Genomic DNA, 18,271 nt, shown 5'->3' with positions numbered 1-18,271 from the left:
TAGATGACTTCCTTCACCTTTCTTTGAACATATTAACTAACAGCAGGTGAAACAAGAGTCTGGTTTGATAACGACTGGTGTAGTTTGTGTCCGTCACTGGAGCGTAAAGTCCATCTGTACAGAACGTCCGGGTTAAATCACACTCAAGCTCATGAAAATATGTGGAACAGCTGTCAAACGTTGATGATTCTGGTTCACTGATCTCTGCTATAATATCAATAAAATGTCTGATATCAGCAGGTGATTGTAAGAGCTGATGAATGAACATGAGCACTAACCCCGTCTCTTTCTCTGTCTCTCTGTCTCTCCCTGTCTGTGTGTCTGTCTGTAGGTGACTCGTCTCAAGTGGGTGAGTTGAGCATGTTTCTTGTCTTCTGCTGATCTTTATAAAGATGTCATGAACCACTGAAGGTCATGAGCCTGACATTCACGTCAAAGTGCATTATTTTTCTCTCTTTCTGTTGATGATGCTGCAGCGTAACAACACAAAAAGCACACGACACAACACAACTGTGTTCTCCTCTCTCTCTCTGTCTGTCTCTCTCGCTCTCTCTCCATCTCTCTATTCATAATGGCGGCTGTTTGAGACTGTATTGCTTTCAATCAATCATACTCTGGTTAGAGCTGAATGTGTTGACAGCTGCAGTTCTGTTGCCTTTCACTGAAGACATACGAGACAGAGAAATGAAATGACTGGAGACTTTTGACTTTCACACTGTGTTACTGACCACGTTCAGCTAAATATCTTCACACACACACGGCTGATGTTTCATTCGAGTTTTGACAGATCAGGAGGTGTTTTTAAAGGAGAAATTGGTTTAATGTATTAAGTTACAGTAACTTTGAAGACATTTTGAAATCAGAATTGAGTCTCTTCGCTGTGTCAGTTTCTTTACGTCACATTGTGTTTCAAGATCCACTAAAACATATATCTGCATTTACATGCTGCAACTGAATTCACATCCAGGTCAGCTTGTGTATCTTGAATCTTGAATCTTGCAAAACGTTGACATTTGAGGTTAGTATCTCAAAAAATGAGCTTTCGGTAAGTCAAACGCTTCCACTAGGTGACTCCGAACTCCATCGGTCATCCATACAGGGACGCGCCACAGGATGTGAACCGTATTTGTCATATTTCCGCACTATTTTTTAAGTAGTATGGGCAGAATGGAAATTCAACTGCTGGCAAAAAGTTGTTTGTGTGTAACGGTTCAAAATGAAGATGAGTTGAATCATAAATGGAGAATCTGTGGCCGTTTCTCAATACTGAGTAATTCTGCAAATGGAACAGCAGCGCACTTGATAACGTCACTCAGCTCCGGTTATTCTCACTGTGTGTGTATTTACAATAATATGATACAACACTGCCCATTTAATCATATAAATAGCCACAAAAATTTAGCTCAGGCCACACGTACATATTTTGACAAAATATAAAACACAGCCCTCTTTTTGTTTTCATTTAAAAAAAAATATAAAACATATTAATATGTGCTTCAGGCAAAGAAGGAATCCCGCTCTAGGCGGGATACGTGAGCACGGAGCGCCAGCTGATCGCCTGGAGCTCACATCTCCGAAATCGGCGAAGCAAATTTTCGAATAGGCGCTACCTTCATAAATAACCTGCAGAATTAGTTTTTAAACAACAACAACATTCTTGCCTGAAAATCTCTTAAAACTACATTTCATGACAAAATAACAGTAACATTTTAAAAATTGTACGGGTTTTCTCCTCTGCCGTTAACGATCCCTGGTTGGTGTGAAATGCATTCTGGGATACCTGGCTGCCTCAAGTTCGCACAAGTCACCTCTTGATGCATCCTCGGTAGGAGGGCCGGAGTAAGAACACGTCCGGGGATTTGAATTATACTTGGCTAGATGTGAATTGGAACGGCACTGGGGCAACGACGGACGATGTTTCACAAGAACGCATATTGAGAAACGGCTCATATTTTTTTAAATAGTAGAATGCATGTTATGTTTTGAACAATTCACATAAAAACAATCAAGGTTTCCACTGATCTTTGCACGATTGCACATTTAGCTGGATTTCATCATAAAAGTCTGAACGGTGCTTACAGTTTTATTGCACAATCTGGTTACTAATGAATAATTTCTTTGTTTTGAGAAACTGTTTCCAAATATGAGATAGTTTGTGAAGATTAGTTCAATTTATCACCTTGTTTTTTAATACCACGATTTTGCAAACGAGCACGTCAAAAAGGCTTCAGTCTGCGGAGGGTCCCGTCGACTCTCACCGCTGATCTACTGCTTTTGTGGAGGAAAATCCAGTGCAGTGAGAAAAGATGGAGGCTTGTTGAGCAAATCCTCGCCGCCGCCGTCTCCTCCTCGTGTGGGATTTCAGAGGCACTCCAGAGGAATTATGGGAGATGTAGTCCACGGAAGTAAAGCGGCTTATCCGCCATACTCCTGACCAAACGCGCTAAGCCTGAAAGATAAAGAGACAGACAGAGAGGCGCGGAGACGCTTCTCCGGTCCCGCGGATGTTATCTGGAAAAGCGAGGCGTGGGAATACGCTGAAATACTGCGGTCCTGTCAGAAAGAGCGTGAAATGATGTGTCTTTATCTGGAGACGCTCATTTTAATGCTGGAGCTGCTGAAGAAGCGTCTGTTTTGAATGAAGTGAGCCAGACGGCAGGTTCATCATCCACAGCGAGCGCCCTACATGGACAGCATTCTAAGCAGCAGACTCATTTTAATCAGAGTCCCCTGCGTGAGCGCTGCCGATATAAACGCGCTTTCCAGTCTTTCTGTGATTGCAGATATTGTGTGTTGATCGAGTGAATCTGCACTGACAGAATGGCGTCTGTCCTTCAACGACGCCAGAACTCATCGAGAGTGTCCGATTCACCATATGATTCAGAATCAAGCGTTCGAAGCGTCAGCGGTCATTAAAACAGCCCCTGCGGTGTGTGTGTGTGTTCATGGTTAGTAAACAGATTTGCCCTCAGAAATGAGCTAATTCTGATGAAAAAAGTTTCCTGACATATGTAGTAGTTACAGTAGACGTGTGTGATACGTTCCCATACTGTGTGTGTGTTTGTGTATGTGTTGTAGCCGATTGCTTTAAGCAGTTTAGCTGGCTAGTAATAGCCTAGTCATGAATTTTACCAACAGGCAAACAGCTCAGAAACACACATAGGGTCACATAATCTGTATGTGTGTGTGTGTGTGTGTGTGTGTTTCTGGCAGCTTTGCCTTCAGAATCCTCCCTCACAGAATCTAATTAAAATGAGAGAGAGTCGCAATGATATAAGGCGAGGACACACACACACACACACACACACACACAGTAAACCTGAGTGGGAAATTCTAACTATGTTGAGCAGATTAAATGTGTCCGCAGTCGCTCTGGATGTTTAGCAGCTTGTAAACGTGTGTCGAATCTTGAGAGATGAGCTGAACCTGCTCCCTTTGTGTCCTAATATTATTCTTATAAAACATCCAGAAACTCTGGAGTCACCTTGACAGACAAACACACAGATATAGATATAGATATAGATAGATAGATAGATAGATAGATAGATAAAGTTTTATAAAATGATGCACATTTCAGCCTTTTTAAGAAATAAACATAAATATGAACACACAACATTAGATGTAAGAGCAATTTTTAAACCTATACATAAAGCGGTAATCTAACACTATATATAGTTGACTATACACATAACCTAAGACAGACTACACAAATACATTACATAATACTGTACTATATTGTACAAAAGAAGTATTTATGGTTAAAAATCAAGTAGTGAGTCCTTGTGACATGCAGTTTTTATTAAAAAAAGTGTCTGGTGCATATAGATTTATTAAACCTTCTGATAAAATACTTTTAAAAATGCTTATGTGTTTTATGTTTTGTATCAATTTTGATCCGTCATTGTGTGATGGCTCATATAGTCTGATACAATGAGAAAACAGAGGAAAAAACAGCTCAGTTTTAAGGAGGACGTGACATGAGGTCAAGTATGGTGACCCATACTCGGATTTTGTGCTCTGCATTTAACCCATCCAAGTGCACGTACACAGCAGTGAGTAGTGAACAAACACACACACACACACACGTCAACACACACCCGGAGCAGTGGGCAGCTGTATTGCTATCGCTGCGGCGCCCGGGAGCAGTTGGGGGTTCGGTGCCTTGCTCAAGGGACTCAGCTCAGTCGTGGTATTGAGGGTGGAGAGAGCGCTGGTTATTCACTCCCCCCACATTCAATCCCTGATGCTGTTAAATCACAGAGAACAGAGAGACATTTCAGCGATGTCTGTCTGTCTCGTGTGTGTGTGTGTCTCTCATGTCTGTCTGTCTGGTGCGCATCTGTCTGTCTCTCTCACGTGTCTGGACTCTCTCAGTGGCAGGACTCGATTTTGTCTTTCTTTCATGTGTGTCAGAGCATTCGTCTCTCTGTGTCTGTCTTTCATGTGTGAGAGCGATTACGAGACGCACGCACAGCAGCGCAGCTAATTTCATTACAGACAGGCAGAAATGAAGAATCCTTTTCATTTCACTTCATGACTGCGAGTTCACTGCAGTGACAGTCGATTTCCACTGCCTTCAGACGCAAACGAATCAATATCAAGAGCAAAATATCAATCTGTTAATTAAACATTGATGATCGGCTCTGTTTGGAGGAGTTCACTATTAGAACACTAATAGTGCTACGATATAAAAAGTCATTGTGATGTTGAGCCTGACGAAACACCAGACGCTGCTTCATGTTCATTTCGTGCAGGAGTTTCACCTGACAACAGTGTTGGGAACCGCTCAACTTGAGCATTCTGGGAAATGAGAAGGCAGACGGGCCGACAGACAGAAACCTGTGTGTGTGTGTGTGTGTGTGTGTGTGTGTGTGTGCAGTGTTGGTGAGCAGCGCTGTGATTGTGTGCTGTATTACTGTATTACCGCAGGACTGCAGCACAAAGAGCCTCCATTTTCCTTTGAGGAATTGCGTTCCTGAGCCGAGAGGCAATTTTCACGAGCTCTCTGTCATTTTCTCCTCGTGTGCTCTCCATCTCACACATTCAGCCTTCCCAGAATCCTCCATTCTGTCTTCTGTGTCTGTCTGTCTGATTGTAGCTGTGTGTGTGTGTGAATGCAGAGCGGATGGAGACGCTGTTTAAAGAGCAGGTCTGTGGAGACGCACACAGATCACAGGGGGTTTGTGTTGAGTTTTCCGGCTCTCTCTCTCTACAGTGGGTTTAAGTAGCTGTTGTGGAAATTTCACCCGTTTAGAAGCTTTAGAAGCAGGTTAAACAGATGCTGAATGATAGTGTGTCTCATCACCACAGACGGACGGACGGACGGACGGCTGTCTAACATCATGGGATGTGTGTGATGCTGGAGTTTTGAAGGGATTTCTAATGGATTTCTTGAACAATTACTGATCATTCTGCCATCATTTACTCACTTCTTGTCCGTCAAACCAGTATGACTTTCAAAACAGAAGATATTTTAAGAAATGTCTTTTTTTTTGTCCATACATTAAAAGTCAATGAAGTCCAGTGTGCTTTGGTTCCTGGTGTTCTTCAGAAGAGTCGTACAGGTTTGAGAGTGAATGAGGACAGAATGATCATGTTAAGAGCACACAGACGTGTTGGTGAGATTATTCTGTTGCTCTCACAGGTTTCAATTACAAAATAGGTTTTTTATCGACTTTTATCAACTAGATTTCTCTTTAGCAGCAGGTGGCGCTGGAATCAGACGCCCTCAGTATGAAGGAGGCTCATCGTGTGTCACATTCACCAACATTCATTGTCTCTGATTCTAAAACACTGACATGAGCTGAGAAATAAAGAGATTTATCTGCATTTTCTTACATCAAGTGCTGGTGATGCTGCGATCAGGCCAGGATCAGCAGTTTTGTTAGACAGTATGTTCATTTGCTAAAATTCACTGTGTAGTCTGCGATGGTTGTTTTCATCTGTCTGTCTGTAAGGCCTTCAGATATCTTGGTTTCTAAACCAAGAGTTTTCTTGTTGAACGTTTCGTTTGGTTCTTTTTCTGCTGTCGGTGCTGTTTCAACCAAGCTAAACAATAATAATGTGCATATGATCAGATATAACTGCAGTACAAGTTTATGAGATGCATTATTTGAATGATTTGAAGAGATGAGTCTTTAATGTAGATTTAAACAGAGAGAGTGTGTCTGATCTCCAAACGTTATCAGGAAGGCTGTTCCAGAGTTTGGGAGCCAAATGTGAAAAAGCTCTACCTCCTCCTTTAGTGGACTTTGCTATCCTAGGTACTACCAGCAGTCCAGAGTTTTGCGACCTTAGGGAGCGTGATGGATTGTAGCGTGGTAGGAGACTAGTTAGGTACGCAGGAGCTAAACCGTTAAGTGCCTTATAGGTAAGAAGTAATATTTTATAGCTGATGCAGAACCTAATAGGTAGCCAGTGCAGAGACTTTAAAATTGGGGTAATATGATCTTATTTTCTTGACCTGGTAAGGACTCTAGCAGCTGCATTTTGGATCTGTAGCTTGTTTATTGAAGATGCAGGACAAACACCTAGTAGTGCATTACAATAGTCCAGTCTAGAGGTCATGAATGTGTGAACTAGCTTTTCTGCATCAGAAACAGGTCACATGTTTCGTAGCTTGGCAACGTTTCTAAGATGGAAGAATGCTGTTTTTGTAACATGAGAAATATGATTTTCAAAAGGAGAAAATTATTGGTCATCCAATCTTTTACATTTTTAACACACTTTGTTAACTTCGATAGTTCAGAAGTTTCATCTGGTCTTGTTGAGATATACAGTTGAGTATCATCAGCATAACAATAGAAACTAGTCCAGTGTTTTCTAATAATATTACCAAGGGGCAGCATGTATATTGAAAATAGTAGAGGACCTAAGACAGATCCTTGTGGCACTCCATACTTTACTGGTGATAACTGAGATGACTCCCCGTTTAGATAAACAAAGTGGTAGCGATCGGACAGGTAGGATCTAAACCATCTTAAAGTCTGCCCTTGAATGCCCGCATAGTTTTGTAGTCGATCTATTAGTATGTCATGATCTACAGTGTCGAACGCAGCACTAAGATCAAGCCTTGGTCTGACACAAGAAACAAGTCATTAGTGATTTTAACAAGTGCGGTTTCTGTGCTGTGATGGGGCCTGAAACCTGACTGAAATTCTTCATAGAGTTCATTTTTTTGCAAGAATGAGCACAGCTGAGCAAATACAACATTCTCTAAATTTTTAGACATAAATGGAAGATTAGAAATGGGTCTGTAATCTGCCAGTTCACTAGGATCTAGTTGTGGTTTCTTAAGAAGAGGCTTAAGAACCGCCAGCTTGAATGATCTTGGGATGTGACCTAAAGATAATGACGAGTTAATAATATTGAGAAGCAGTTCTTCTGCTACAGGTAACAATTCTTTCAGTAATTTAGTGGGTACGGGATCTAATAGGCATGTTGTTGGTTTAGATGCAATGCTAAGTTTATTTAGCTCTTCCTGTCCTATAGCGGTAAAGAACTGCACTTTTTATTTGGGTGAAAAACTGCAGATTGTCTTTTATATGGGCGTTTATATCTCTTATTTATTTTTTCATTTTTTATTTGCCATTTTATTTATTTTTATATCTACCTTTATGTTGTTTTAATAATTTATGTCACTCTGTTCAGTTCTCATCTTTCTTGTTTTTACTTTGAAGACTTAAATCAAACGTATCACACCACTACAGTAACAGTGTGGTAGATTTCCAAAAAAGGATACAGATATTTACAAGTTCATGATTTATTAAATATGAAGTGTTCTATGAATCAGTCTGTGTGTGATGAGGATCAGGTCACAAGAACTTTAAGAAAGGTACATAAGAAACAAAAAAGATGCAGATAAAAAAACAGTGAAATTAAGAAATAAAATGGTTAAATTGATTACAATAAAAAGAGCAGAGGCGTCCGTGAAAGGCTGATTAATAATTGAGCCGGTGGTTGTTTTGATCATGTATGTGTGTGTGTGTCTGTCATGAAGAGAGAGTGTGTGTGTGTGTGTGTGTGTTTTCTGAGCAGAATGAGAATGGCGTCCCTGATTGCAGTGCAGAAACGAGCACGTCGTGTAACGAGATTCCTGCCGGAGATAATGAGCTCCAGCGGCGCCTTCCATCCTCATGCTGTCTGCGGAGTCACTATTAAAATCCCACTCATTCACCGCCGCTTTCATCAGGAGCGGCACCTAACGCCGCCACGGGAAACGGAGGCCGGCGCGAGAACGTAAACGCTAATGTGGCTAAATAACGGCCGCACGCCTTTATTGACAGTCTTTCGCGCAGGGACGAGAAATTCACAGATGGAGACGAAAGACCGTACGCCGAGTGTGTGAGTGAGACGACAAACACGCTCTGGACTGTTTATAGATCATCTAGAGGTCAAAGGTCACGGCGGTGACACAGACTGTGTGTGTGTGTGTGTGTTTGTGTGTATGAGCGTGTGTGCTGTTCCTGTTTGTCCTGGAGATGTTGATCGATTCCAATTCGATGAGAGGAATAACGCCAATTAATCATGTTGCCATGGCAGCAGTTGCCAAGGGGTTTCCTCAGGAACAGAAAGAGAGGAAGAAGAAATGAACACAGGAAGAACCGAAACAGCTGAACGCAGCTGCAGTGAGCTGTGTCGTGTGTAGTGTAGTATGTAGTGTGTAGTGTAGTGTGTGTGTTTCAGACAGTCGTCGGTGAATCATCACCTCATTTGATGGTAAACGCAGCCAGCGCTTCAGATTACTGTTATTATTGTTACTGTTTATTTGATAAACGGGGAGTTGTTTAATGACACACATGCTCAGTTCAGCGTTTGTAAGGTGTTTTGAATACATTCAAACTGTGTTAACCAATTCTTCTTCGTGATGTTTTAACATCAGAGATCCAGTGAATGACGCTTGTGAAGGACAAAGCTAAAATGACATAAAATGACTGCATTTGTCTGGTTTACCTGGTTATGTGTGTGGTGTTCATCTGAGCATTCGTGGCTGTTGAAATGTGAATGTTCAGAATCACTCATGTGAACAGAGCAGCTGAAATGATGAAGTTAATCAGCGCTTCCAGTTGTTTTGTGTTGGACGTCATTTGGAGAGTTGAACCACAAGTCTGAGCGACAGACCTTCAGCGGAAACTGTGACTGTGTGTGTGTGTGTGTGTGTGTGTGTGTGTGTGTGTGTGTGGGTGTTCGTACTGAAATAAACCTGGAAATACACGACAGGATCAGATTAGCTTGTGAATTAAGTTTATTTTTGTAGAACCCTTGATTCTGATTCTTACAAGAGGTTTTGGGTAGTTTGGCCCTTTGTAAATATATCTATATAGTTTATATTAATTTTTATTAGTTTGTTATTTTACATTAATATGTACATCAATATAAAGTAAATAAAAATGAGAAATTATTTACTTTCTTAAGTAGCTGGAATTAAATATGCCACTTTTTTTTTGTTGTTGTTGGCGGCGAGTAAGAAGTTCATAGTTTGAGTCTTAGTTTAATGTTAAAGTATGTATAACTGTCTGTATATAAAAACCAACAGAAGTCTATAGAATGCCCCCATTCGCTGAAATATGATGTAGTCAATCTAAACATTTGTAAACGTTGTGGTTTGTGGGGGCGCTTAAGCTCAACACATATATTAGCAAAGAAGCAAGAAACCTAGTGTACTAATTTACGTTCATATGGAAAAACATCTTTAAAAGAACAATATAAATGTATTAAATATGGCTCATTGTGATATGAGTAGCTTGTACAGTAATGAGGTGATCTTGTGCGGTTGAGAATGAAGCACAGGCAGTGAGAAGATTCAGTGTGATATGAGTCACAGCGGCTGTTCAGAGTGAAGCGTCTCACTGCCCTCAAACCACAGCGCGTGCGTGTGTGCGTGTGCGTGTGTGCGTGTGTGTGTGTGTGTGTGTGTGCGTGCTGTAATTAGCAGTTATTTGCGCTGGATTTCATTTGGCTCAGTCATTAGTGTTGCACCAAGACAGTTTGCTGTGAAATCTGAGTTTCCCCTCGGCCAGGAAATTAACAAGACCATTAGTGCATTAGAAAAACCCCTTCACTTCATCAGAGAGAGAGAGAGAGACAGAGAGACGGATGAGGATGTTCCCTCTGTCTGATTGAGCACTACTGCTCACTGCACACTACTGATAGCATGTGCACACAGTACGGTACATGATTGTCACATGATCTCACATTTCAGCCAGTTATAATCTCACAGACATAACATTTTAATCTGGTTTAATTAGCAAAAAACATGTCAGTCCGGTCAAACAATTCATGAAGTAAAGAGACGCACATTGCATAATGGGATACGGTATCCAACGCACATTTTCATAAATGTACACGGTCCAAGCACGCATCGAGGCCGCTCAGGTGCTGTGCGCGGTTTGCGTACCGATCTCTTCCAGTAGTAGTAGGCAGCGTGCAGTCGCTGTATTGATTTCCACAAGCGGCCGCTATAATTTCATCTGTGCGGCGAACTAAACGGCAGCCTTCACTCTGGGACGGTGTTTCAATTACAGTTTCTGGGGAAGCATCATAATGTCGTGATCTTACAAGCCCTGGAGGAAGCGTCCGATCCGCTGCCTGCTGTTGCGCGAACTCTAACGAGCTCCAGGGAAGATCAGGAATCACGGACTGACTGCGTCCCAGACACCAGAGACTCAGACGGGCATAAATCACTGCGCTCCCCGGCTCTTTATGGAGCTGCTTTACAGCTTCTCCGTAGGAGATAGAGACCCGGCAAGACATCATAAATTAGATTCTCTGCAGTCGGACGCATTTACCCGAAGGGGGCGACAGTTTCACTGCGGGATCCGGCAGAACGAGTGAAGCGTCGACAACACGAACGACTGGACCACAGTGACCTTCACGACACCAACCTACAACTAACCAACATCACCAACCAACACCAATAATCCTAACTAACATCTATCTATCTATCTATCTATCTATCTATCTATCTATCTGTCTATCTGTCTATCTATTATTTGGTGTTTTTCTAAAGCAAGATGAATTGATAAGTAAACATTCTCACTTTTTTGTTTTGAATTTCTCTCATTTTGTAGAGTTGCCTGTTATGTTTAACTCTTTTCCTGCAGATGTGTTGATATAGTATGCAACGTATATATATATATATATTATTTTTGATCATTATAAAAATATCAACATTGTGTGTGAAATATATATGCGTTAATGCATTTGTTTTAGTTTCATCTAATTATTTAGTTAATGGTATGCTAAATAGAACATTATGCAAATACAAAAATTTAGAATAATGCAGTACTTCGGTTGATCTCCGGTATTTTCTGCGACTCGTTGTCGTTCGTGGAGAGTGTCAGACGTCTGTAATCATTTGATGGTTTGCTGTAATCTTACAGGGCAGCGGCGTGTCCTTTGTGACGTCTGAGGAACAGACAGCAGGCTGCAGAGCTCTTATTATTGGTGTTTCTGTGTAAGTCAGGCAGGGTCACGTCTGCTAATGTGTCACGCTGAGCGGCTAGGCCTCGAGCGCGGCGCCCACGGCTCACGCTTTAATGAACTCAGGGTTTGCTGTTTCATTCCGTCAATTTCACAAACTTACATGTGCACATTTTAATGACTTCGACCTTTGCGTTTTGAAGCTCGGGACTGAATTAATTTAACGAGTGACCGCGGAGTCTTGGAGCGAGTCGCGGTCAAACTAAGCAGCGTCTGAGAAACGACGGCAGCGCGTTCAAATGTAGCCGCGATTCGCTACAGGTGAGGGCTGAGAGAAAGACGTCAGGGCAGAACGATGTGCGTTCATCAGCGTTTCGCACGACTTTAAACGCGTCTCATCCAATCAGAATTAGCAGCATAAGCGCAGGAAGGCGAGGGATTTCCCGTTATTGAGTGGCAGGTGCGCCGTGATCTGGCTCGATTTCCCAGAGTGCCTCACTGCAGCGCCGCGAATGGATCTGAATTAAAGTGGATTTAATGGAGTCGGGCAACAGAGGAGACGGCTTTATAACGCTTATTATCAATCCTGCTTTATAATGAGCTGAATTACTACCCTGATGGTGAAAGATTAGAGAGATTTAGAATCAGCTGCACAGAGAGAGAGAGACGGGCATGTGAGGGGGCGTCACACTGATGCCTGAGAGGAAAAGGAAGGGCTGAAAGTCTAATGTGGCATTCGTACGTCTTAGAAAGAAGACTTTCAGACATCGGTGTGCTGTAGAAAAAAATTCTGCAGAGGAAAGATTGTGTAACACTCAGATTCGGAGAACCTCTGCTTTATGTATGCTGCACTGATGTTCAGATCGGATAAATCAGCTGTTTTTAATACAGTAATTGTTGAAAATATAGCATATAGCATTTTGTATAGAATATATAGCATTTTGAATGTTCTCTGAATCTTAAATGTTTTTTTTTTTTTTATTCTTGGTTATATGAAGGTTAAGGAAACATTCCATTTTTTATTATTTTGCACATTAGGGGTGCGCGGGGCACAAACTAACGCGTGGTTTAAATATTTCCACACATGCTAGCATAACCAAATTTACAGTATTAACTAGTTGCCATATACTATACAGAGAAAAAAGTGTGCCAAAATTCAAAAATCTTTTGAAGATTTTGCCAAATGTTTATTTTACTATAGTACAAGTACATTTCTGGCTGAAGTCAATTTTTCGTCTTAAAATGAGACAAATCTGCTACTATTTTAATCTCTAATCTGTTATTTGTCAGTTTAGACAGTTTTGTAACGCTTCACTATTCTAGCGGAAGACACGAACCAATGTGTGCATTGTCAAACTCTACTTGAAAAAAACCACCATTATTTTATTTGAAAAAGTTTATTATTTAAATATTTTAGTTCGCGCCCCTTAAACTTTAGTTTTAAGTGTACTCTGAAACAAGTACTAAAAATATGTTAGAGGAACGTTACATTTGTGAATGATGTGTAAATAATGTGTTGAGAACATGATTCAAACCAGACCAGATCACTTGAAACAAACATTGTGTTGCTGTGAAGGTTTGGTTTGGTTTGCAGTGGTTCCTGTGTTTGTTTGTGTGGTGTCAGACGGAGATTAGCGGTTAGCAGAGCTAGCCTGCGGTCTGGGCGTCTGCGTTTGTTCTGACGTGACAGATGTGTGATGTGGCAGCGTGAAGAATTACTCCAAGCGTCCTTCCAGAACTCCCTCGCTCTGCCCACACTATTACAGGCCTGGACGGAGCCGTGCTGTTCGCCGGGCTCAGAAAGCTGCATATAACAGCCAACATTTGATTTATGACACAGAGCTGCGGTGGAGAATCGAGCAGAACGCACACTGTTAACGGCGAAGACGGCCACACGTGAGGACGGAGAGCGATCACAGACCGTGTGAATTTCACTGGTCAAACCCACTTCGGCTTCTTTAGTTTCTCCTCGTGACGTCATTCGTTTCATTCCTAACATCCTCATGTGACTGAGCGATTCTGATGAGAAGAGGAATTGTCCTGACCCTTTCATACCGATAATAAAAAGCATTAAGCATTACTCTATATTTGAGTAATTAATTAAAAAAAATATATATATATATATATACACATGAAAATGACTTCTTCTTTTGTAGCAATAGACATAAATAGTAATAATAATAATATAAAAATGTATATGCAGAGCTCGGTAAATTACTTACAAATTAATGATTACAAGTTACTTATTACATGATGAAAATGGTATTGTAGTCAGTAATGTCTTTTAAATTATTCATTTTAGGTCATGTATTTTAGGCATTTTAGGTAATACTTTTATTCCACACTTGTATTGTGTCCCTTTAATGTTTTTTTAAAGATCATTTTTAAGAGGTAAATGCCTTTATTTTGGGCTTTTCTCTCTGCTCTGCTTCATTATGTGTCATTACCAAAACTCTTTGCCATTTCAATTCTGAAATAATCTAATTCAGAGACAGCATTATCATCACACACTATCAGCTGTGATCAGATCTTTCTTCAGGGACACGTGATAAATGTTTTAACATCGATTAAACAGGTTTTCAGATGCTTAAAGGTTTCAGAAGTTCTTTTAATGAAAGAATCTCCTTATCTGATGTGCTTTCACTTCATAGATGGTTTCATATTAGCCAGCATTCATAACGCAGCCCTTTACAGTTCCTCCCTGTCTGTCTGTCCGTATCTGTGTGTCTTTCTGTGTCTGTCTGTCTGTCTGTCTGTCTGTGTTTGTCTGTGTGTGTGTCTTGATCTGCTCCAGCTGTTCTCATCAGTGTCATCCTCATGTTTATGGATGTTTCCTGATCTGGGCCTCGTCTGATTGGCGTCAGTCCCTGGCGTCGTCGCCGCTCGCGTTCGGTCGTCTTCCTGTTTGTCAGAGCGGTAAATGAGACACGCGGCTTCTGTTTTCCCGACATTTTGTCTTTTGCTGCACTGCGACTCTCGCCGCGCGCCGTCTCTTCCGCAGCCGTTAATTGTAGGGCCCGTGAAGAACGAGTCCAACAAAAGCCACGGAGCACAAGAGCCGCGTGATTGTGAAGAATCGACACAATAGCTGGTGATTTCCGTGTGGCCGGCGCTCGCTCTGATTGCACCGATCCGCTGTAGATTATTCAGAGTCGAGACCGCCGAAACCAACAGCACGAAGCCAAATGGCGTCTATTCAGACACAGACGTGTGATTGAAAGAGAAGTCAAGATGTCAGAGAAGAGTTTTATACACACAATCCACAGGACAGACTCGACTGTTTAAAACAACCATAAGATTCAAGTGGAAAATCAAAAGGACAAAAAAGAAATCTGCTTGCTTTATGTTCTGCATGCACAATGTGAGCTTGATCCGTGAGGAAGGATGACTGTACAGAGAAACACCTTATTCTCCGATTTCACGACAGTCGTTCACCTGCGTCTAATCGTCACTGAAGTCATGACAAAATCGTTCTGATCGTATGACCGAAGGATTATTATTATATGATCTATATATGCATATGAGACACAGCGCAAGACTCAGATGATATTGAGCATCTTGTCATGTTCATTTCTACAGCGCTTTATACAAAACAGATTGTTTCAGAACCGTTTGAAGACAACAGTGTCATTATACAGTAGAATTAAGTTTCAGTTTTGTTCTCATCTGATAGCGTCAGTGCAGTTGAATCAGCAATAGATTAATTAATAAATGCTACGTGGGAAAAAAAATAACTACAAAGAATACAAAAAACATAAGACAACGTTATTTAAAAAATGACAATATGTATTAATAATTGTAATTTCTTACATTTTGAATAATTGCTCCAGGTAACAGTGTTCACTAGTGTGACTGTGACTGTTCACAAGTATCTTGATGTGACAGACGCGGCTCGTCCGGTCATGGTGTCGCGTGTGTTAAATTCTTCGTGTGATCGTACAGGTGTGGACGTGTAAATTGTGCGTGTCGTGCTTCTGAGAGCAGGTGTGGCTTTAATTCGGTGGCAGTGATCCGATTGGCCGGACGCAGGAGCGCAATGATCCGATTGGCTGGCTCTCAGATGCCGCTGATGGCCGTTTCCCAGAATGCTCGAGTTAGCGCGCTTGCCCGTGACTCAGCTTCTGCTAATGATCCCCGGATTCTGGATGAGAGTGCGTCAGACAGAGATGTACGACAGACGTCTACAGACGCTTTCGTCTGCTCTTGGCAGCTTCATGACACCTGCCACAACACCTGAACCTACTGCTGTCAACACAGAGAAAACACACACACACACACACACACACACACACACACACACACACACTTTCAAAACAGAACTGAGAATATCGGATTTTCGGTTTCACTCATGAAGATGTTCTGGCCCAGAAGCATCAGATGATCATCAGCAATCAATGCCTGACATGCTATCGGCGAAACCATAGTTTCTTTCATGAACTGGTCAATTTAGAGATTTTAGACTATTTTGCTTCCATCACGTCTTCCTTCAGACTAGTGGAATGAAAATACATACTAAACACACATTTTAACACACATTGTCTATTTTATTGCACTCTACACAGTTGTGTCTGTAGATTTCAATGGCAGTGCATATCTTTAAAAGTTTGTATCTCCACTTCAGCAGCAGTTTTATTCCTCTCTGTATTCTGAAGGTTTGTCCGTGTGTCATTCTCACTGATTCACACAACATTTTATTTCCAAAACCAGTATTGACATTATCGATGAAGTGATAAAAAACAAATCCAAAATTGCCTCTGGAGAAACATTTAACAACAAAATCAAAAATGAATTTTGATCCTCAAAATTATGTTCTGGAAATGTAGGCAGACTAGTGCATGTTGGATTAGATAATGTCTCATTTGCATTTTCAAAGAAAACTTGTAGTACAAAACCGTTGTCTTAACGTGCCGCGATTAATCACCAGGGGAAGTGTGGTGATATTGAACGATACCCTCTTCACCTGTCATGTCTGATTCTCCTGTTCGTTGTTTGGCCAGTGTTGAAGAGACACGTCGAATCTGTCAAACATTTATGCTGTAGATCAGGGAGTCAGTAGACATGAACTGTGATTCAGTAAATTCCTCTTCCTGTCATTCCAATTCCGCTTCAGATCAGATTCACACTGGTGAGTTACTGAGAGACGATGCGACTTGACTTTCTGTGCTAATTGACATAATGCCACGAATACCATCGATCAGACGTAACCTGCGCTGAACCTGGAGCGTTTCTGTCAATCACATCGATTCCGTGCTGACGATCATGAGCTGTGACGTGTGTTACTGCTTCAGTGCTACTGTGTTTCCACTGAGACCTGACTGCAAATGATCGTTCTGTCATCATTTAGTACTCTCTCTATCTCTATCTCTCTCTCTCTCTCTCTCTCTCGTCATTAAAACCTGTGTGACTTTATTTCTTCTGTGGAACGTAGAAGATATTTTAAAGAACCAAACAACTTCAAACCCCATTGACAAAACACTGAGACATTCCTCAAACTTCCTTCTTCGATGTTCCACAGAAGAAAGAAGTGACACGGATTTGGAGCGAGTTAAAGCTGTTGATTGGTCATCTCTAGTCCTGCTGAATGTGATGAACAACATGATGAATCACTTCACTGTTCATTACACCCAAATGCCCAACTTTAATTAAACTGTGTCTCTGACTTAATTACCCCCCCCCCACACACACACACACACACACACACTCACTCACTCTAGCTGAAGAGCTTGTGACACACACTAAAATTAACACAAAACCTGTGTGTGTGTGTGTGTGTGTGTGTGTGTAAAATGGTATCATTGTAAAAGTGAGGCTCTCTTTTCCTCCGTCAGCAGCACTCACGATGTAGTAAAAAGGCACAGATGGTTTAAATCTGAAGCTTGTGTTTTAGCTGTAGCACCTGCGTGTGTTAGTCAGTATAAATGTGTGTCGTTTGAGCTGCAAAGTGTGTTAACGGGTGGATGGGCGTCTGGTCATGCGTTACAGGTGTCCTGCGGGTTAGTTAACTCCAGTGAACAGTGGTGTGGTGTACTGTACTTACAGCGTCATGAGGATGTTACTGCTGCTGTGCGATCACGCGACGTCATCGCACGAGTCTCATGTGAGCACGTGTGATGTTTAAGTCTGTGTACAGTAAGTTCTGCACAGTAACTGCTGTTTGTTGATTGACTGATTTTAATTGAGTGAGAAGTTGTAATGATTTTCTGGAGTAATGGACAGTTGATGGAGCTTCAACCAGGAACATTGCTTTACTGATGAGGGAAGGAATGTAATACAGCTGATATACGAAGTAGAGCGAGACTGGAAAGCAGAGAGACGGGAAGAGTGTGGGAGGACGGAAAGGTGGGGATGAACAGTTAGAGGACAAGATGTCACGATGCGGCAATGAATGTGGGCGGATAATAAACCGGAGAGAGAGAGAGAGAGTGATGTAATTGTGTTCAGTCGCTCAGATGATGGTGACGCTCCTGGGATTCAGATCCATCCCTGTATTTGCATTTCAAAACCCAGATGTAAATATAAGCTCAGCCACATTGTTCAGCTCACGATGTTTGTCTTGCTTTCATCCAGGACGTTCAGATGCCTGCCTCGACAGCGGCGTCACGCTGCCTGATAAGAGCCCTCGTTTGGCCAGATTCGAAGGCGGCGTCACGTGCATCTGTCACAAACGAGGCGATCCCAGAATGCAGCCGAATTAAAAATAGACCCATTTACTCAATATTTGTGTACACTGTGTGTGTGTGTGTGTGTGAATATGTCTTTCTTTCTTCTGTGGAAAACAGAAGATATTTTGAGAAAAGTCTCAGTGGTTTTTGAAATTCTGATGTGCTTCATAATAATTGTAATGCTGCGG

General features: G+C 41.6%; 1 protein-coding gene across 3 annotated transcripts in view; it reads left to right on the top strand.

The window, feature by feature from the left end:
• Positions 1-18,271, top strand: part of nrxn2b (neurexin 2b) — a 389,816-nt gene that overhangs the window by 156,585 nt on the left and 214,960 nt on the right. For all 3 annotated transcript variants that reach the window (XM_051115791.1, XM_051115790.1, XM_051115792.1), the window contains one exon: positions 332-349. In XM_051115791.1, the coding sequence (XP_050971748.1) occupies positions 332-349 (18 nt within the window). The remainder of the gene's footprint in view (positions 1-331; positions 350-18,271) is intronic.

Source organism: Labeo rohita, chromosome 7 (genome assembly GCF_022985175.1).
Source record: "Labeo rohita strain BAU-BD-2019 chromosome 7, IGBB_LRoh.1.0, whole genome shotgun sequence".
Lineage (NCBI taxonomy): Eukaryota > Metazoa > Chordata > Actinopteri > Cypriniformes > Cyprinidae > Labeo > Labeo rohita.
Note: the sequence above shows the minus strand (reverse complement) of the source record. Positions and strands in the feature narration are given on the sequence as shown.